The sequence below is a fragment of the Cydia pomonella genome, chromosome 10 (assembly GCF_033807575.1).
Source record: "Cydia pomonella isolate Wapato2018A chromosome 10, ilCydPomo1, whole genome shotgun sequence".
NCBI lineage: Eukaryota > Metazoa > Arthropoda > Insecta > Lepidoptera > Tortricidae > Cydia > Cydia pomonella.
This window is the reverse complement of record NC_084712.1, coordinates 2351191-2373207: the sequence shown is the minus strand read 5'-3', so window position 1 is coordinate 2373207 and position 22017 is coordinate 2351191. Positions and strand designations below refer to the sequence as shown.

At 36.7% G+C, this 22017-nt stretch overlaps 1 protein-coding gene across 1 annotated transcript; it reads left to right on the top strand.

Moving 5' to 3' along the window:
• The first annotated feature begins 12706 nt into the window (after positions 1–12706).
• On the top strand, positions 12707–15041 carry LOC133521821 (cytochrome P450 6B2-like). Its single transcript, XM_061856902.1, has 2 exons — positions 12707–14315; positions 14798–15041. Exons 1-2 carry the CDS (start codon positions 12974–12976, stop codon positions 14959–14961), a joined length of 1506 nt encoding a protein of 501 aa, XP_061712886.1. The 5' UTR covers positions 12707–12973; the 3' UTR covers positions 14962–15041.
• The last annotated feature ends 6976 nt before the right edge of the window (positions 15042–22017 follow it).

Genomic DNA, 22017 nt, shown 5'->3' with positions numbered 1-22017 from the left:
TGCATCGAAGTGCTAAGGCCAAGTCTGTGCCAAAACAATATAGTAACGGATTATAAAGAAGATTAATTGTCCGAGTCACATTTAATTTTTGGTATCTTACACCTTTAAATGAGCAATTCTTGTATATTTAAGTATATAATTCGGGGATCTCGGAAACTGTCCTAATGATTTCGATGATATTTGCTAAATGGGGGTTTTTAGAGGCGAAAAATCGATCTTGCTAGGTCTTATCTCTGGGAAATAATGCATTTTTGGGTTTTCATGTGTCTTCCGAGCAAAGTTCGGTCTCCAAGATATTGTTGAAAATAAAGAAAACAAGATAAATCTATATTATTCGTAATTAAAACCATGCGATTTTCAAATCACTAGCTGACAGGAAAATAAATTTATAATTTTTGTAGGGTATATATATATTTGAATGTCTGTTTCCCACGAATGTTATGTTATTAAGTTTTTTTGTAGGATTTTAGTATAACAAAATACGACTTTTTATATGTAGCGTACTAAAAAGGACGTATTTTTTTTGTATAATAAACGAATCACTGGAAATATGTCTTTAATTTCGTGGATTATACATGTTGCAGATCGTCTCTTAGTACGGCTGCATTTGATGGAAAGTCAAGTATTGAAATAGTCTATGCTTGACTGTGTTTGACTGCGATACATTGACTTTTTTTTTTTTTAATTTATTTAGGAAACAAACAGTCACATATTAATATATATAAGCTTAAGTGATAACAAACAGACCTTTAGTTCCATTGAAAATAAAAGTATACATAGTAAATTACAGATCGAAACAGGGAAGGTGTTAGGCATCTTCTTGTCTGTCACGCGTACAGGGACTTCAAAACATCGGTAGGTAATTAATAAATGCATGACATAGTACAGAGTTTAAAGTGGTATACAAAATAATTAAAATAACCCGAACAGCTGCGTTAATATATTGTTTCCTGGCTATTAGAAGTAATTTTTATAATTGTATCGTTTTTACAATAGCGTTCACCGAGCATCATTATTCAACGTTATCGTCTATCAGTAGGCGCAAGTCACGCAAAACAGGCGCCAGTCGTCGAGTTGCGGAAACCTGTCCGTACTCATTACATACAATATCCCGTGTACAACACTAATATACACAGATATTATAGAAAAAAAAACTATTGTAAGTTCAAGAGAGATACCCACTTAAAAGTTTTGTACTATTAAAGAAAACACAAATTGCTATAGTTTGTGGTGCATACATATTTGAAGATATATCTTAATTTCTCAAGTTTTTTATTTTTATTTAAATTATTTAAGCGAAAAAATATCGTGATGAATTGAGAACCTCCTCCTTCTTGCAGTTGGTTCAAGTTTAAACTTTCGGAGGCTCAGTAGGGTTTTTTTGCTATTTGACATCTATCAGATGTCAAAAATAATGTGTCCTAATTAAAACGTCGTCATTGGCAAAATCCTTCCTGCCAAAACACAAGAGGCGAAAGCCAGGAAAAAAAAATCGTTAGGATGCCTCTAAACAATTTATATATCATTTTGCGTAAAATACATAGCATTATGCAAGACAGCGCCGCGATAAAACTATTGTTTTTTTTTGTGTTTTTTATTGTTTTTGTATCTACATACACGGTAATTAAAGAGTATGTCATGTCACTAGTGACACTTTAATATAATTGTCATTGTGAACAACTAATACAGTATGGTCCTATTTATTGATGATTTATTAACTTTTATATATTTTTTTATGTTTATCTAATCAAATAATTCACCACATTAGAACACTCCTGAGAAGGAGCTCTACTCGGGATCTCGGTCAATATCCAGGGAGTAGAGACACGTTGTATAAGTTGTTGCACATATACCCAATAGATTACATAAGTTACCTAGCGACTTGGCTCGTCCATTTACAAAGTAACCTATCCGGTATCAAATAAATTTCACAAACCTGACGCATACTACATCAGTATGATTTTCCAAGTTCGACGAAGGTAACCATTGCGCAGACTTATGAAATAATATAGTAATACAATACAATACAAATACAAATATACTTTATTGCACACCTCAATACAGAAACAGTACAAATAATACAACACATAAAGAAGAGGTAAACAACAGGCGGTCTTATCGCTAAAAAGCGATCTCTTCCAGACAACCTTTAGGTAGCGGAATTAAAATAAAATAAAATATGTATATACTAATATATTTTTTTTTTATAGTACATTATTATATAAATTGATTAAGTCCCACAGTAAGCTCAATACGGCTTGTGTTGAGGGTACTTAGACAACTATATATATAATACATATATACAATACAATACAAATACACTTTATTGCACACCTCAATACAGAAACAGTACAAATAATACAACACATAAAGAAAATACAAATATTAAATATAACATAAAATAATAATAATAATTCAGCCTATATACTACGTCCCACTGCTGGGCACAGGCCTCCTCTCATGCGCGAGAGGGCCCGAGCTATAGTCCCCACGCTAGCCCAATGCGGTTTGGGGACTTCACATACACCTTTGAATTTCTTCGCAGATGCATGCAGGTTTCCTCACGATTTTTTCCTTCACCGGAAAGCTAGTGGTAAATATCATATGATATTTCGTACATAAGTTCCGAAAAACTCATTGGTACAAGCCAGGATTTGAACCCGCGACCTCCGGATTGAAAGTCGGACGTCATATCCACTCGGCCACCACCGCTTCCACTTCCGCTTCATAAAATAAAAATAAAATATAAATTATATATAAATATTTATAAATACTTAAATACATAGGAAAACACCCATGACTCAGGAACAAATATCCATGCTCATCACACGAATAAATGCCCTTACCAGGATTTGAACCCGGGACCATTGGCTTCGTAGTGACCCACTAGGCCAAACTGGTCGTCATATCATGGTCAATGGAATTCCTTTGCCTTTAGTATAACCTCGTAAAGCCCAATGTGCAATACAATGTACAGTATAATAAATAGTCTGCGCTCCGTTTCAATCAAATTAGAACCTTTGATGAACCAAATAAAGTAGTATTTCTTTTGATTCATTGCTTTCTCAAACAATTGTATTTTATTTCAAATTAAAAATAGGAAAATATTGTACGAGGGTCTTGATGAGGATAAAAAATCAGGACAAATATGAGTCAGACTCGCCCACTGAGGATTCCGTACTTTTCAGTATTTGTTGTTATAGCGGAAACATAAATACATCTGTGAAAACTTCAACTGTCTATTAACTATCACGGTTCATGACAGACGGACGGATGGACGGACAGCGGAATCTTAGTAATAGGGTCCCGTTGTTCCCTTTGAGTACGGAACCCTAAAAGACCGGACAAGAGCAGGTCGGGCCGTCTCAGTGTAAGGTTCTGTAGTTTCCCGCTTTCGTCATAATCAGAGATCGGACAAATTAGCGTCATTGCTCGCAAGAATGTGGATATGACTCAAAAGTGATTAAAAAATTAATCATTTAATTATCAGAAAATTTAGAAAAATTACTGATTATTTTCTTTTATAAATCTACATTATAAGAAATCATTGTATTATTTATTGACTAGAAAAGAAAGAATCAAAATTAAATCTTAGGTATGAAATTAAATAAACGCTGCCAGCCTTCTGGGTACCATAATGCGTGAAGGTGACCTGGGGAGCATTTTTATTTATAAGTTTATTTTAAGTTCTATTTTATTTTAGTTTTTATGTTAATAATTAGTTTATTTATTTTGTTCGTTTTTTTAGTTATATACTATGTTACTTGATTAATAAATACATCCATTAATTGTACAGAAATAAACATAAAACAGTTCGAATTGAAAAAAAAAAGATTATTTTTTTAATCAATTTTGGAGTTATGTCCACATTATTGCGAGCAATGACGCTAATTTGTCCGATCTCTGGTCATAATAGATAGACATACTTAAAATTAAGTTTAATTTTTTTTAGAATAGAGGTTATATGTATTCTAATATCAGTCGAAATGACGTTTTATTCGAAATATTTAAATTGATATTTCCAATTGCATACAAATTTGACAAATCACGCATGTTAGTTTGTATCAAACTATGCGGAAATCGGCCCCCGATATATACAATAGTACATTACGATACAATTGCGAAAAATAGGAAATTCGAATCGAGTGGCGATAAATTAAAGTAACTGCTAAGTGCTAACAGTTTAACCTCTTGTTTCGGTAGGATTATCTCTCGCCATCAATTGTTTTTCTACCCACTTAGTAATTATTGTTTTGTTCACGTATTGTTATTTTTAATGAGGGTCATTCGTTTATTTGTATATTATGAGTTTGTGGTTCCTGGCGTTAGCGGAGCGACTTGACATTGACAGCTGTCTAATATTATTTTTTTTTTTTTTTTTCTCTAAGTTACCGTTCTGTTCTCGCGGTCCGTTTCACGTTGTGTAAATTTACTAATTGCTAAGCTATGTTTCCACTGTCTTAATGCTACTTAAGTTTTAATCTGTCTTATCTGTAATGTTTTCCTTTTAATTTTGTATTTCTTGTTATTTTAAGTGCGTGAACTGCTGGTGGATAGCGGGTCTGGCGTAACCTCATTGGTTTGTGCCAGCTATAATTTATTTATTTTAGTGTATAGTACATATTTATAATTTTATCTTCCTTATAATTTAGGTATTTTTTATATTATATTTTATGACATCGGTAAGCGAAAGCGATTTATCTTCGGACCACTTTACATCTTTCTCATCAGATAATGACGATAGTAGTTTTTATAGTCTCCCACCCCCTCTCCGAGACGTTCTTAATAACCAATTAACAGATGTCCCTAAAAATTTGAATATCATACATATTAATGCGCAAAGCATTCCCGGTCATTATAACGACTTTTTAACTACCTTCGATCTCTCCGGAATTCATGCTATCCTTGTCTCGGAATCCTGGTTTAAACCTTGTTTGCCTTCAACCTCCTATTCTTTGCCGGGATTTCATTTAATTCGTAATGATCGCATTGGTAAAGGTGGTGGTGGCGTTGCCATCTACCTTCGGTCTCATATTCCGTATTCTATCATCACCGCCTCAACCTCTTGCATAAACGCCTCTGAATTCCTTTTCATCGAATTAAATATTTCTCACGCTAAAATCCTTCTTGGAGTTTTTTACTCACCCTCTCTACATGTTGATTATTTCTCTTCTTTTGAAAAGGTACTCGAAGATCTCATTCCGTCTTATGATCATCATGTTATCATGGGAGATTTTAACACTTGTCTTTTAAAAAATGATTTCCGTTCAAGGTCATTGAAATCTCTCGTGGAAGCTTGTAACCTTGCTATTTTACCGTCCAATGCCACACACCACTTTCCAAACTGTACTTCTTCACTTCTTGACCTTACTCTTGTCTCGTCTCCTTCTCTTGTTGCGAAGTACAGTCAACACTCTGCTTTAGCCTTTTCTTATCACGACCTACTTTTCCTTTCCTACAAAATTCGTCCCCCAAAACCCAAACCAAAAATTGTCCTCCAGCGCAATTTTAGTCGGCTTGATACCGTTAAGCTTCGTGAAGATGCCTGTGAAATTGATTGGGGCGTGATCGCTGATGCTAGCTCTGTAGATGACAAAGTGGCGATTTTTAATTCCCTCCTCATTCAACTTTACGATACTCATGCTCCAATTCGACCTGTAAAAATTAAACATCTGCCAGCTCCCTGGCTGTCCGATGAAATTAGGGCTTTAATCGCAAAGAAGAATTTAGCTAAGTGTAAGTTTAAATTGAAACCCACGGACAGGAACAAAGCCAAATACCACGGTTTACGTAATCGCTGTAGTACGGTGTGCCGTGACGCACAGCGGCACCATATTCATGAGTCAGTGGTAAAGGGTGAGCCAGCTAAAATCTGGAAATTTCTCAAGTCCTATGGAGTTGGTAAATCTAGCAGTACTTCAGTTCCTAATGATTTTGATATCGACCTCCTAAATTTGCACTTTTCTTCGCCTGCTCTCTTTAGCGGTCCAGTTAAGGCTGAAACTCTTACTCGTCTTTCTTCTTCTCCAACACCAGGATTTCCTCCCTTTTCTTTTACGCCGGTCACTGATAGCGATGTCGAGAAGAATATCCGGAACATCTCCTCGAATGCCGTTGGTGTCGACTGTGTGGGCCGTAACATGATCATTCCGCTTCTTGACCTTCTTGTCCCTATAATTACCAGCATCTTTAACTCTTCCATTTCTTCTTCTTCTTTCCCTAACATTTGGAAAGATGCTGATGTAATTCCCATTCCTAAAAAATCTAATCCGTCTTCTTTCCCTGACTTTAGGCCTATTTCTATCTTGCCATTTCTTTCCAAAGTCTTAGAGCGTCTAGTGCACTATCAACTTACTTCGTTTTTAAATAGAAACTCTCTCCTTAATCCATTTCAGTCTGGTTTCAGATCTGGTTGCAGTACGGTCTCCGCTCTAGTTAAAATTACTGACGACATCCGTTCAGGAATGGATAACGGGAAGCTAACGATACTGACATTGCTTGATTTCACCAACGCATTTAATACTGTAGACTTCGATATACTATTAGGGGTGCTAAGTACTCTCAATATATCTCCTGCGGCGTGTGGGTGGTTTCGCAGTTACTTGGAAGGTCGTCGGCAACGTATTAAAATAGATGACGTTCGTTCAACGTGGTGCAACACGCTAGCTGGCGTCCCGCAGGGTGGCGTGTTGTCTCCCCTGCTCTTTTCTATTTTTATTAATTCCATTTCTCTTAACCTCCTTTCTTCTTATCATTTGTATGCCGACGATCTCCAAATTTATTCTCAGTGCCCAATTGCCGATCTACCTTCTCTGATCCTTACCACCAATTCTGATTTAGAACGCATTTTATACTGGAGTTCTTGCTATGGAATTAGAGTTAATCCTACGAAGACCCAAACTATTATTATTGGTAGCCCTAAGAACATAGCTAAGGTGAACTTTGAGAGTCTGCCCCCTATATTATTCGATGGGGTTCATATCCCGTACTCGTCCCAAGTAAAGAATTTGGGCGTGATTATGGATCGTACTCTTTCTTGGGGTCCGCAACTTAATGAAGTTGGTCGTAAAATTTTTGCCGCTGTGGGATCTCTTAGGCGTCTCCGCAACTTTCTACCACTTTCAACTAAAACTGCGTTGGCTCAATCGCTTCTTCTTCCTATTTTAGACTATGCCGACATCTCTTATCTCGATCTCTCCGAAGAGCAATTGAATAAGGTCGAACGGCTTCAAAATGTGTGCATTCGCTTCATTTTTGGGCTACGGAAATTTGATCATGTCTCCACATTCCGGTCACAGCTCAGGTGGTTACCGATCCGTTTCCGACGTAATACTCATATTCTGTCTCTACTCTATAGCACTCTATTTATTCCCAATACTCCTGAATACCTTAAAAAGCGGTTTAGTTTTCTTACGTCTGTCAGGTGTTCTCAGAATCTCCTTCTTGCTCCTCCTCGTTCGTCTACTAAATTCTACCTCAAATCCTTTACTTTCCAGTCTGTAAGGATGTGGAATGCTTTGCCCATTGACATAAGACGTGCTCAATCCCTACCCATTTTTAAAACACGTCTAAAAGAACACTATTTATCTCTCTCTTAGTCATGCTCCTTACACTCATATCTTTTTCTTACCTGGTCATTATTTTTCTCTTGCTTGATTACTCATTATGTATTTATGTATTTTGTGTAGGTATATGTAGTGTATTATTGTTGCCTATATAATATATGTAGTTTATGTAGTTTATTTCTCATTGTTTGTAGTTTCTATTTACTTATTTTATAAACTTTACACTTATGTGGTTTTGCACTGCCCAATAACTTTATTTCTAGCCACTGAATCGCTATCTGAAGGTTGTCTGGAAGAGATCGCTTTTTAGCGATAAGTCCGCCTGTTGTTACCTACTTACTTATGTCCTTTTTTTTTTGTTTGTAACATGTATGTTTCTTTGTAGTGCACAATAAAGTATTTTATTATTATTATTATTATTATTATTAAAGTACGACCGAAGGGAGTGTTTTAAATCGACACGAGTTGCGAATTACCTATTCGCACATGTATCGTACAACGTTTTACAGTACATATGGCCCTTTAAATGTTCGACATAGTAACGTAATATGCTAATTTTCGCACTAGTGCGGTAAAGTAGCACCATATGTACTGTAAAATAGTTTACAGTACATATGGGGCTACTTTATAGCACTAGTGCGAGAAGTAGTGTGTTGATCTGCTTCGATATTCATCCTCACAATTGGGAATCTCAGGCTGAAATGAGGCCAGAGTGGCGTCGAGATCTCAAAGCGGGTGTAGACAAGCATGACAAGGACTGGTTAGAGAACCTTAGGCAGAAAAGACTCCGCGCTGCTAGACCTCCTCCCTTGGACTCTCGTCATGTTTGTGATTGCTGTGGCAGAAGATGCCGCTCTGGTATTGGACTCTTCAGTCATCGCAGACGTTGCAATCAACCTCCCCGCAACACCTGATTTTACCCGACGCTGCAACAATCATCTGCTATAGATGTGGTGGCCAATTCTTCTTCTTATTTTAGTTAGAAAAAAAGTGTCTACGTAAGAAATAATCCTGACTAAATTCTAAAAAAAAAGTTATTTGCAATTTTTTGGCAAGATTCACCATATTCATGTATTACCTTATTAATCGTACAAGAATGGATAGGATAAGGAATGAGTATATAAGAGGAAGCCTTAAAGTTGCACCCATAATAGATAAAGTAAGAGCGAATCGCCTAGCGTGGTATGGGCATGTGATGCGGAGGGATGAAAGTCATGTGACGGGAAAGGTATTACGAATGAATGTGGAGGGATGGAACGGGAGAGGAAAACCTAGGAAAAGGTGGATGGATTGTGTGAGAGATGACATGAAACGAACGCGAGTGAATAATGAGATGACGGGTGACAGAAAGATATGGAAGAAAAAGACATGCTGCGCCGACCCCAAATGAATGGGATAAGAGCAAGCGAATGATGATGGCCTTATTAATCTTATTATAGTTCAATGTAACATAGTACCGAATTAAATCGTATAAGAAGAACCAGCTTGTTCAACGGCTAAATATCGATGTTCATGTAGTTATAATATGAAAATGGTGTACCATATCAAAAAATATATACTACCTTTTTTGTTTAGATTTTGATACGGATTATTTCTTTTATTGACTCTTTATTCCTAAAATACATACTTTTTATTCTAAAAGGGGGCGTCGGGGGGAGGAAAGGGGTCGTAAGTGTGCCTAAAGCACCATACGCAAATGTATACTGTCTCTTCTTCCTCGCGTTGTCCCGGCATTTTGCCACGGCTCATGGGAGCCTGGGGTCCGCTTGACAACTAATCCCAAGATTTGGCGTAGGCACTAGTTTTTACGAAAGCGACTGCCATCTGACCTTCCAACCCAGAGGGGTAAACTAGGCCTTGTTGGGATTAGTCCGGTTTCCTCACGATGTTTTCCTTCACCGAAAAGCGACTGGTAAATATCAAATGATATTTCGTACGTAAGTTCCGAAAAACTCATTGGTACGAGCCAGGGTTTGAACCCGCGACCTCCGGATTGCAAGTCGCACGCTCTTACCGCTAGGCCACCAGCGCTTTTACGCAAATGTATACTGTATTAGTTTTAATTTGGATATAATTTGTTTTTCAAAAAACATAATTTGACCGAATCAAAAATAAAATTCTATATGTCAAACATCCTTCGCAGCATCAGGATATTTGACGTGGTCGAGGTGCAGTTAGAGAGGGCCTACCGCAAACCACATTCGACATGTTTCCTCTCTGTCTCACTAGTAAATTCGTACATAAGCGTGACAGGGAGGCAACACGTCGAAAGTAGTTCGCGGTAGGCCCTCAGTTAAGTGGGGTCATTTTTGAGCTTGTGACAAAATGTGACAAAGCCTGCGCTGTGAATCAGATGGTATGCTATTTTTTGGTTACTAAATAAACTGCAATATCTACATAAAAGTTAATATCATGGTAAAACTGGCACTAAAAATGAATTGTAACGATATTTTTTTTGTAAAACGTAGTTTTTGCAAAAGTTACCTGTCACTTTTTGACATCTATCAATAAGGATATTTAGACTACGCCTCATAATGTCATTGCCATCAAAAAGGCGTTTTACACTAAATAACAATAATATCAGATAATCCCCCTACACTGATAAAAATTAAAATATATATAATGTACAAGAAGAAAAAGGAGGTCCGGAGGTCGCGTGTTCAAACCCCGGCTCGTACCAATGAGTTTTTCGGAATTTATGTACGAAATATCATTTGATTTTAACCAGTCGCTTTTCGGTGAAGGAAAACATCGTGAGGAAACCGGACTAATCCCCACAAGGCCTAGTTTTACCCTCTGGGTTGGAAGGTCAGACGGCAGTCGCTTTCGTAAAAACTAGTGCCTACGCCAAATCTTGAGATTAGTTGTCAAGCGGACCCCAGGCTCCCATGAGCCGTGGCAATATGCCGGGACAACGCTAGGAAGGAGGAGGATATAATGTACAAGAAGGTTTTCTGCGTAATTTACGGAATTCTATGATAGCAAAATTATAAAGTCATCGTGAAATACAATATTTGTATCCCACGTTTATTGTTTACTTGCATCTTATCACACGGCATTGAGGTTAACATTACTAAAATAGTAGTTTATGTGACTGCTACATAATGAAAAGCATTAAAATGCGAGTGTGACTTTAAGAAACGAATAATGTGCGTTTCTCAAAAGGACCACACGAGTGTTTTAATGCCTAATCATATAGAGTTACATAATAGTACATTACGATACAAGTGCGAAAAATAGGAAATTCGAAACTCAAATACTTTTCTCAAAAATGAAAAAAAAAAGTCAACCGAAACATATTTCATGCTAAAAGGGGGGGGGGAAGGGTTTTCGTGTCAAGCTGGATATAATTTGTTTGTCTTCCCTATACATTAGAACATAACTTGACAGAATCATTTAGCCAATCAGGACTTATAGTGACTAATCACATTTTTTTAAATAGTGAGTAATCGGTACTGGGGAATACTCAAAGTTGCGGGTGCGGGCGCCATATTTATGGAGAAGGTATGTGTCAGATAAGTCTCAGTCATTATGGAACGTTTTTCGAAATCAAAAAGTACAATAAAACTTCATCTAAATAATATTCCGTTGCCGAATGGAACCCTTCAGTAAATCACGACATGCTCTTAGCCATGATAAAGCCAATGTTATTATTTCTTAGTGACTTGACATTTTACTCGATAACCATTTGGACCGGTTATTATTTTTGTATTATATTATTATGTAGTTGAGTGTAGCTATCTATATGTGTGGGTGAGTCTGTGTCGTATGTCAAATAAGGAATGGGAGGGGACCATGCCCTATAATTTTTACTGAGTAAATATGTCGTATAAAATACAATTATCTTTAAATCTACTTTAAAAAAATACAAAAACCTTAACCTAAATTAAAAACGAATAAACACAAAACCTATACTTTTTTGACGTTTAAAATTTATCAAACTCAAATATACCAATCGTATTAAAATATACAGAATAATTTAATTGTATTTAAATACAAAAAAACTTATAAACATTTCCCGATTGTGATATTACCACGCTCGTTCTGTAAACTGAATAATTACCTTCATATTAAATTAAAAAAAAAAACCCTTATGCTCGCACTGTCAAAAAGTTATCAGATCTCTTGTAGAATCAAGCTTCTAACACTACAAGCCCTAACTTCACAAACTTACTTCGTGAAATTATTTGATACACGGTCGTATCAAAACCAGTCAGTTCAAAACAATAACAAGTTGCTAAATCTGAATCGAGCCATAGAGAAATTAGTAAGCATTTGTTACCATAGTAAGCATTTGTTACCAAAACGCTTATTATTTTCGTAGTCGATATCTAGCGTCGAGTTGCGGATTTATCAGTACTGCTTCTTGACAATAGATTTCGCGACGAACGAAAAGTAATATTCAACAATTTTCAGCTAATATTTTAACCAGAATAACCGGACCTCTATTTTCAACTCCTACTTGTAATATTAGTTCTAAATTGTTGAGCAATACTCTTTTCGTCAGCAAAAACCCATGACATCTAGTGGCAAGTAGCGTGATAAATCCTCTACTTGGCACTAGATGTCGACTATGAAAATAATAAGCGTTTTGGTAACAAATGCTTACTATTTTCTCTATGGCTCGATTCAGATTTAGCAACTTGTTATTGTTTTGAACTGACTGATTTTGATACGACCTCAAATCTTTTCACGAAGTAAGTTTGTGAAGTTAGGGCTTGTAGTGTTAGAAGCTTGATTCTACAAGAGATCTGATAACTTTTTGACAGTGCGAGCATAAGGGATTTTTTTTTAAATTTAATATGAAGGTAATTATTCAGTTTACAGAACGGGCGTGGTAATATCACAATCGGGAAATGTTTATAAGTTTTTTTGTATTTAAATACAATTAAATTATTCTGTATATTTTAATACGATTGGTATATTTGAGTTTGATAAATTTCAAACGTCAAAAAAGTATAGGTTTTGTGTTTATTCGTTTTTAATTTAGGTTAAGGTTTTTGTATTTTTTAAAGTAGATTTAAAGATAATTGTATTTTTATACGACATATTTACTCTGTAACAATTATATGGCATGGCCTCCCCTCAATGAGATCCTTATTTGTACACTAACCTGTGTCGTACAAGAATATTACTGAGCCGTTTGGTTAGATTTTTGTAGTTTTAAACTAGCCGTGGTGAATTAAGTAAGGCGTAACGTCCGTCAATAAGCTGGTTTACGAACGATAAGCGAACGCCCGAAAATGTTTGCTTAGTAATTGTGCTATTAATGTAATAACATGTTTTTATCTAATCACTACACTGCGCGTTTATAAATATCAACGTATATAAAGGAATTGAACATAACGAGATTCAACAGACCAGAGTAGCCATTACTAGAAGCAAGATTAAACAATTTTTTTATTAAGATGGTGTCTTTTACACTAGTGACATTGGCAGTCGCTGTAAGTGTACTGTATTATTACTTCACAAGAACGTTTTCTTATTGGAAGAACAGAAATGTTACCGGACCAAAACCTGTACCGTTTTTCGGAAACATGTACAAATCCACTTTGCGCTACGTCACAGTGGGTGATGTTTTTAAAAACATATACGAAAGCTTCCCAAAAGAGAAAGTGGTGGGAATATTCAGGATGACTACTCCAACGCTACTGGTACGAGACCTCGAGATTTTGAAGCATATCTTGGTAAAAGATTTTGACATTTTTGCGGATCGAGGCGTGGAGTTCAGCAAAACAGGGCTAGGACAAAACCTGTTTCACTCCGACGGGGAGACATGGCGAGGACTAAGAAGTCGGTTTTCACCCATATTTACAAATTCAAAGCTTAAGAATATGATGTATTTGCTCAATGATCGAGCTGACAAGTTCGTTGAATACGTAAGTGAGATTATAGCGACGACACCTGAGCACGATATCCATGGTTTGGTGCAGAAGTACACAATGTCAACGATAACTGCGTGTGCCTTCGGTCTGGATATAGACACCTTTCGAGGAGATATTCAAACTTTAAAAAGAGTCGATAAGGAAATATTTACCCCTCATCTTGCTCTCGAGTTTGACATGCTGTTCCCTGGTGCCCTTAAAAAATTAAACATGTCCGCATTCCCAGCGTACATATCGAAATTTTTTAAAGAGCTTGTTGAAACTGTAACTACTCAAAGGAATGGAAAGCCGTCGAATAGAAAAGACTTCATGGATTTGATATTAGAAATGAAGAATAAAAAACAACTTGAAGTAGCCAAAAAACACAGTGATGAAGAGGCCTATACGATTGAGATAACCAATAGTGTAATAGAAGCACAAGCCTTTGTATTTTACGCTGCTGGTTATGAGACCACAGCTTCAACCATGGGTTTCATGTTGTACCGCCTAGCATTGGACATTAAAATACAGGACAGATTAAGAAATGAGATAGATGAATACCTTGAGAGACATAGCGACAGAATAGAACTGGATACTTTAAATGAGTTACAATATTTAGATCAAGTTTTTAGTGAAACTCTCAGGATATACCCGATAGTGGACTCTTTACAACGGAAGGCTGGAAACGATTATGAATTACCGGGAATGAACGTCAAAGTAGCCAAAGATCAAGTTGTGATCGCATCTGTTTCGGGTATTCACCACGATGAGAAGTACTACCCAGAACCGGAGAAGTTTGATCCCGATAGATTTTCTCCAGAAAACGTAGCTGACAGGCATTCCTTTGCGTATTTGCCCTTTGGCCTTGGACCGCGACATTGCATTGGTAAGTAAACAAAATGATTATGTAACTTACTTAAACAAACACGGAGAAAACAATAATTTTTTAAACAAATGGTTTTCAATCACATTGTTAATTTGTAGTTATAAATTTTTATTTACCTGTACATAAATCAATTTCAAGATACAGATAATTTTATAAGTATTTAGTATTTTTCGAACGTAATTATTCCTTTGTATATTTCAAATTACTTTATCGAGATATGGAGAAACTTTACATGGTTAAGTTAGCCTGTTTTTTTTTCTAAAAATACAAAGTGGCGAAGAAAACATCAATGCATACAAAAACAATGGTTATTTATGTTCTGAAGTGTCACCAGTGTCACCACATAGAAGGTTTAAAGTCATTGCAATGTTTCTTGACACTCAAAAATAGTCTAATGGGATACTAAATACATATTTAGCAAGATTATTACAATATTTTTTTGATTAATTAGTATCTGTTTCAACCATTTCTACCTATTTCAGGAATGCGCTTTGCTCGCGTGCAGTCCTGGGTGTGCATTATCAGATTGCTCTCAAAGTTCCGCCTTGAAGCCGGCAAGAACACCGTTCGCTCTTTTTCCAATAATCCTTATCGGATCGTGATCGCTCCTAACAAGACCATCTACGTGAATGTTTACCCACGGTAGCACCTGTGTGAATGAATTTGTAAAACTATTTAATTATTATCTATTCATTTTATAAAAAATAAAAATGTATCCATTGCCTACATTGTTTATTGTATTGAATTTCCTGTTTAACGTGTTTGCCTTTTTTAAATGGACAGGCGTAATTTCTAAGAAGACACAATTAAAAAATACTTATGCATAACCCACAATCACAACCCGCACTTATGTCTAAAAGTATCGCTTTTCATATTTTTGGGTGTTATGTGAAATACCTCGAAAACTGAATTCAGAAAATTTTTGGCATACTCGGCTTCAATCTCATTCGGCAGCATTTTCGATACCTTCAATATAGTTATAATTACTTAGGTATGTATTTAGGTACATTTTTGTTTGATACATATTTTAGTGTTTGATAACTAATTTTGAAAAAGTTCAGATAAGTCCAAGAATATTTAATACTTCCAAATGTTATGGATAAGAAGATTTAAAAACAACAAATTAGCGAAATGACGTTTAACGGAAGAGTTTGTATGAATTTTTACTTACAAATATACTAAAAAAAAACAAGATAACATTTTTCTACTAGAAATCTGCCTTGAGTTGCTTTGCCATCTACAAACACATTCTTCTTCAAAAAAACTTTAATTTAAGATTAGCTTGTAAAAATGCATGTCTTGTTTTATGAATTCAACATATATTTTTTTTTTCTATTGTACTAGAAGTAGTAAAACAAAAGTGTGTCAGTATGTATGTCTAAACCAAGTCACATAGCGGCAACGTCGCAGCCAAAAAGGATATTTTCTCTGAGTTATGACAGAAACAAATTTTCACAACAATTGTCGTCATGTATACGACATTATATCTCTAGACGCGCTTAAGAATATACCTTTAAAATCTGTCGGGTTTGCGGTAGGGTGGGTAGGGGGTTTGTAGATCATATCAAAAGCAGTAGGGCTAAGATGGTCGGCTCTTTATCATTTGTCACCATGCCTGTCACGTTCTAACAAGTATGTAAGCGCGAAAGTGATGGGCATAGTGACAAGTGTACAAGTGATAAAAATGAAACCATGATACCGCCGCTGTTCAAATCCGCAATGATAATTTGAATCGAGCTCCTAGTTTACAGTAGCTACACGCATGGATCTATTAGGTGTCAAAGACAGATAACCGCTACACTCTGTCGACTCCAGATTAGACGACGAGTAATCTGGGACATAACGCTATGTGCTGAAGATATACAATGCTCAACAAACGATGATAATGTTCTTTCTTAGATATTTTGATTACTGCCAATCCAGAAACTTTCTGTAGAATCAGCTGCGGTGTTTCCGGTCCGGCACGATCATCAAATATACAAGAAAAGAACGTACCGTTATCTCAAAGACCGGCAACACTCTTGTAACTCCTCCGATATTAATGCAGGTGTCCATGAGAGACGTTAATAGCTAAGGTCAAAACGGACAAAAATGTTGTAAGAATTTTGGCCAAATTCGCCAAGAAAAAAAATGTGTATGTGTGTGTGTGTATTTAATGCACACGACACGTTATTTCTGTTTACATCTAGGCGAGAAAACGACCGGCAACACTCTTGTAACTCCTGATGCAGGTGTCCGTGAGAGACGTTAATAGCTTATCATGAAACTATTCGATAGGTTGCTTCCTATTTCAAAATATTCAAAAGTTCGCATACTTGTTTACAGTTGGTACGCGTGGCTCTATTACGTGTCGGCGACAGATAACCGCCACACTCTGTCGACTACAGATTAGACGACGAGTAATCTGGAACACAACGCTATGTGCTGAAGATGTTTTACAATGCTCAATAAACGCTGGTATATTTTTTGTGTATAGAGTAACATGGGACCCTATTACTAAGACTCCGCTTTCCGTCCGTCTGTCTGTCTGTCCGGGTCACCAGTTTGTATCTCATGAACCGTGATAGCTGTTGAACCGACGCGTTCAGTGCGATAATCCGCAAACGTACCGCCTCCCTCATGCGCCAGGTATGTGACAGATCCAACAGCCTGCTTCAGCTCCTCCCTGGAAATCCGTCAGGTACATTTTGAAGGCACTGGAATGACGTACATATGAGTTCTAGAGGCACAGTGTACAATATTATGTAAAGTGTGTTTTCGTTTATTCAGAAATAGTAATTGTAATTTTAATTTTATGTATTGTAAATAATTTTAATCTATTATTTTATGTATTTCTTTTTAATTTTCTTGCTTTTGACATAGTGTGTAATTTTATTGTATTGTATTTTTTCTTTATTTTTATTTTTAGTCGTTGACATGATTTTTTATTTTTATTTGAAATTGTTATTATTTTTTGTCATTATTTATGGGCATTAGTCTGAAGTAAATTTTTGAATTGAATTGAATTGATACTACATTACCACAGTTTTCAGTCCACTAGGCTAGGCTGTTGTACTCTATGGCGCGGCTTTCGAACTCTGACTTGTCCGCACGTCTGTCGGCAACTAACGAGATGAGATAATACTCTCCGCCTAGGTTGAGTAAATGTAGGTATTAAGAGGCGTCTTCTAATAATGTGAAATATAGCGCTGGTGGCCTAGCGGTAAGAACGTGCGACTTGCAATCCGGAGGTCGCGGGTTCAAACGCCGGCTCGTACCAATGAGTTTTTCGGAACTTATGTACGAAATATCATTTGATATTTTTACCAGTCGCTTTTCGGTGAAGGAAAACATCGTGAGGAAACCGGACTAATCAACAGGGCCTAGTTTACCCACTGGTTTGGAAGGTCAGATGGCAATCGCTTTCATAAAAACTAGTGCCTACGCCAGATCTTGGGATTAGTTGTCAAGCGGACCCCGATGAGCCTTGGCAAAATGCCGGGACAACGCGAGAAAGAAGAAGAGGCGTCTTTTTTATGGTAGAGGAGGCAAACGAGCAGACGGATCACCTGATGGTAAGCGATTACCGCCGCCCATGGACACTAGGGGTTCCCTCCCGGGGTTTGAACCCGCGACCTCCGGATTACAAGTCGCACACTCTTACCGCTAGGCCAGCAGCGCTTCGCGGGAGGAGAGGCGCGGGGGGTCCTTAACCTTGCTTGATAACCGGCATTAGCTGAAAACACATTGCTTCTTTTTTTATATATACGAGTATACAAGGTGCCCGTGAGAATTGCGAGAGATTTTAACGGTGCATTCCTGATGGCAACAGAAACAAAAAATGTTACTTATATGACTTTTTGTGAAATTCGACAAAAAAATATTTCTATTTGTTTTTTTTTTTCCCCTTTTTTTGAACACTCCTGTACCTAAAACGTAATTTTTATTGACAAATACATAACCTAAAATTAACTAAAAAGTTTTTTTATTTTATAGCCTCTCGAATACATTTTTTTAATTTTTCGATGTCAATCAATAGGTATGTCCAGACTAGACCTCAAAGAGGCAATACCGCAGTCAAATAGTACATTACGATACAAGTGCGAAAAATAGGAAATTCAAAACGAGTGGCGATAAATTAAAACATGACCGAAGGGAGTGTTTTAAATCGACACGAGTTGCGAATTACCTATTCGCACCGATATCGTACAACGTTTTACAGTACATATGGCCCTTTAAATGTTTGACACAGTAACGTAATATGCTAATTTTCGCACTAGTGCGGTAAAGTAGCACCATATGTACTGTAAAATATGTTTTGTACCGACTTATGTCGAAAGAATGATTTCGAAAAACTTTAATTATCTCTGAAACTAGGCCTAAACCAGAAATTTTTATAAAACATTTTAGTTTCTAAATATTACCAGGAATGCACCGTTAAAATCTCTCGCAATGCTCACGGGCACCTTGTATATATATGTTTTGTAGTTCGCAGCGCCTTAGTAGTAATATTGTAATGCTGTGTAACTAACTGAATAATAAAAAAAATAAAAATAATAAATAAATAAATATCGCAAAATTTCACTTTGTCCGTTTGTTTCAACGTAGGACAACTGACCTTAATAACAATAACTCATGTTATAAGTTTTTAACTTAAGTATTTTTTTTATATAAAATATATTCATTATGTATATTGTTATTGTAAATAAATACTTCAAAAAAGTATTTTTTCAACTTTTTATACACTTTTGTGTTTCGTTGTACCAAATAAATTATTTCATATTTGTGGGTGAAATGAAATAAAACCTACAAGTTCATTTCATTTAATAACGAAGCCTTAATAAACACCGTTATCATGAAAAACCATTTGAAATAACACCTTTATCTTCACTGAGATAACGTTACTCATTGGATTCAATGATTTATTATAACTCAAGATAGGTTATAGGCGTTCCAAAATTGAAGCGCTTACTTTGTGACAAATAGTACAAGTTGCCTTAGTGGTACAATAAGTACAGAGATGAAATGGTAGCGCCGGCAGGTAACCGAATCACAAGGCCTACCGCGAACCACGTTCGACGTGTTGCCTCCCTGTCACACTTACGCACGAATTTACAAGTGCGACAGAGAGGCAACGCGTCGAACGTGGTTTGCGGTAGGCCCTCAGGTGCTTTTATGGAACTTTCAGTAGGAGTAGCAGGGAAAGCGCTAGGATTGTTTGTCCTTGTCACAGTTTCATTTTTTTTATTCCCCACCGTAAATTTAGTATGGCTAATGGTGGGCAATAAATAACCCGACCAAATTACGTAGGTCGTTTTTGGTATGTTGTCAGGAATGTTAAAACGTGTTTTAAATTTGGCGCAGTGCTCATGTTTAATAACAAGTATAAAACAAAGATGGATGGAATGCGAAAATTAGTAAGAAATACCAGATTTCTCGTAGGTATAAATATAAATATGGAAGCATTTTTTGTGCTTCTTATGTATGAGAAAAACTCTTCTTTGTCGTTGTACTCTTTGCAGAGTGTCGTGTTCGTGGTCAACTGCTGACATCAGGCGCAAATGTTGCTTGCCGTACGATCCTATCTGTAGTTATATGATGTCATTGATTGGATTTCCAATACAAAACAAACAGGCGTTTGTTTGTAAACATTCGATGCGAATTCTATTTGTCGACTCAAATTACACACTGTAGTGCTATTAAGGAGCGTAAGATAGTCAAATGCGAAACGGAACCAGTTTGTGGACCACGAAAGGGGGTTACCGCCAAAAAAAAAAAAAAAGCGCTGGTGGCCTAGCGGTAAGAGCGTGCGACTTGCAATCCGGAGGTCGCGGGTTCAAACCCCGGCTCGTACCAATGAGTTTTTCGGAACTTATGTACGAAATATCATTTGATATTTACCAGTCGCTTTTCGGTGAAGGAAAACATCGTGAGGAAACCGGACTAATCCCAACAAGGCCTAGTTTATCCTCTGGGTTGGAAGGTCTGATGTCAGTCGCTTTCGTAAAAACTAGTGCCTACGCCAAATCTTGGGATTAGTTGTCAAGCGGACCCCAGGCTCCCATGAGCCGTGGCAAATGCCGGGACATCGCGAGGAAGAAGAAAGGGGGTTACCGCCAAAAACGAAATTCGGAATTTCGTTGTCTGCATCGTACTTGTACATTCGAGCGATAGAGAGGCAGAGAAAAAGTACTTTTTTTGTTTTTCGTGGTATGGCCCTAAGACTATTCTCTAGGCATTATTATTCTAAGATGTTATTCTTAAGCGTCAAGACTAGTAATCGTTTTGTGAAACTCTTAGTGAAAAAAGTTACTTAGATGTTGTTACTTTTGCAATTATTTTGTTTGTTCAATAATTAGTTTTCTCTGTAGTTGGATAGTTGAAACAGATCTGATCAAACTAATTATGATTAAATTATACATGTTGGTAATACAATATAACATCTACTGTTTTATACGAAAAGTCTACATTGTTTTGTATTTATACATACAAAACATAGTAGATATTTAAAAAAAGTAACGTATTGTTCGGAACAAATCAAATTATTTTATAACAGTCTGTATTCGAATTTAGCAGACTAAGGAAAGGGTTTTTAAGTCAAGTTTATTTCGTAATAAACTATGTCCTAATTCTATGTCCTTTATTAATTTATATTACGATAAATAAGAATAAGAATACAAACTAAAAGCTTGTCAGATCAAAAGGGCATTTCAAAAAGATTGATGTTTTTATGATTTTATTTAGACCTAAAAATGTTGTATGCAAATAAGTAGGTATTTTTGTTCGAAATAACTCAAACCAGTACCCCTAGTGTAAATAAATTCGATTTCCAAACGTGACGTACGCGTTTGCGCTTAGTCTCATTTTGTATTGGATTTTGAAAGAGCGCGCCAAGCGGGACGTTTTGGAAACTCAAAATCCTATACAAAATGAGACTTAACGCAAACGCGTTCGTCACGTTATGATGTCGATCAAAGTTACACTAGGGGTACAGGTTTAAAATATATTTTTGCATACTTCAAATGTTTTAATACTTTACCGATGTGCCGAATTATCAACATCATTTCCCGAAATAATGTTGATGGACATAAACACGAGCACAAAGTGTGTTTGCGTATAATTTGTGAACGTCAATTTGTACGTTCTTAAAAGCTCCGAAAACAGGCAAGAGTTGCCCATGGCTGCAAAAAATATGGAATAAGTTACCAAGGGTTCCGTAGAATAAATAATAATAATATATATATTCGAAAATGGTCGTGCCACGCTCTATTGGGATCGATCTTTTATCATTGACAGGACTATTATAGCCAATAAGCCTGACATTGTGATAATAGATCGATGGCAACGCCGGGCCGTGCTCGTCGACATCACCATCCCCCATGATGAGAATCTCGTGAAAGCCGAGAAGGACAAGTCCAGTAAGTACCTAGACTTTGCTCACGAGATAACCGCCATGTGGGATGTTGATTCGACGATTATTGTCCCAATAGTAGTACTATTTAACGAAATAAATGCTTTTGATTTGATTTTTGAATAGTCGTTTCAGAGAACGATCTCATAGCGAAGAGTCTCGACCAGCACCTTGAGAGACTCTCGTTACGTGGTTGGATCAAGGGTCAGATGCAGAAGGCGGTGATCTTGGACACGGCGCGGATAGTCCGCCGGTTCCTCTCTTTGCAGCCCTGACCACCGGCAGCTTGGGCCCTGCCCCGCTGCTGGCGGC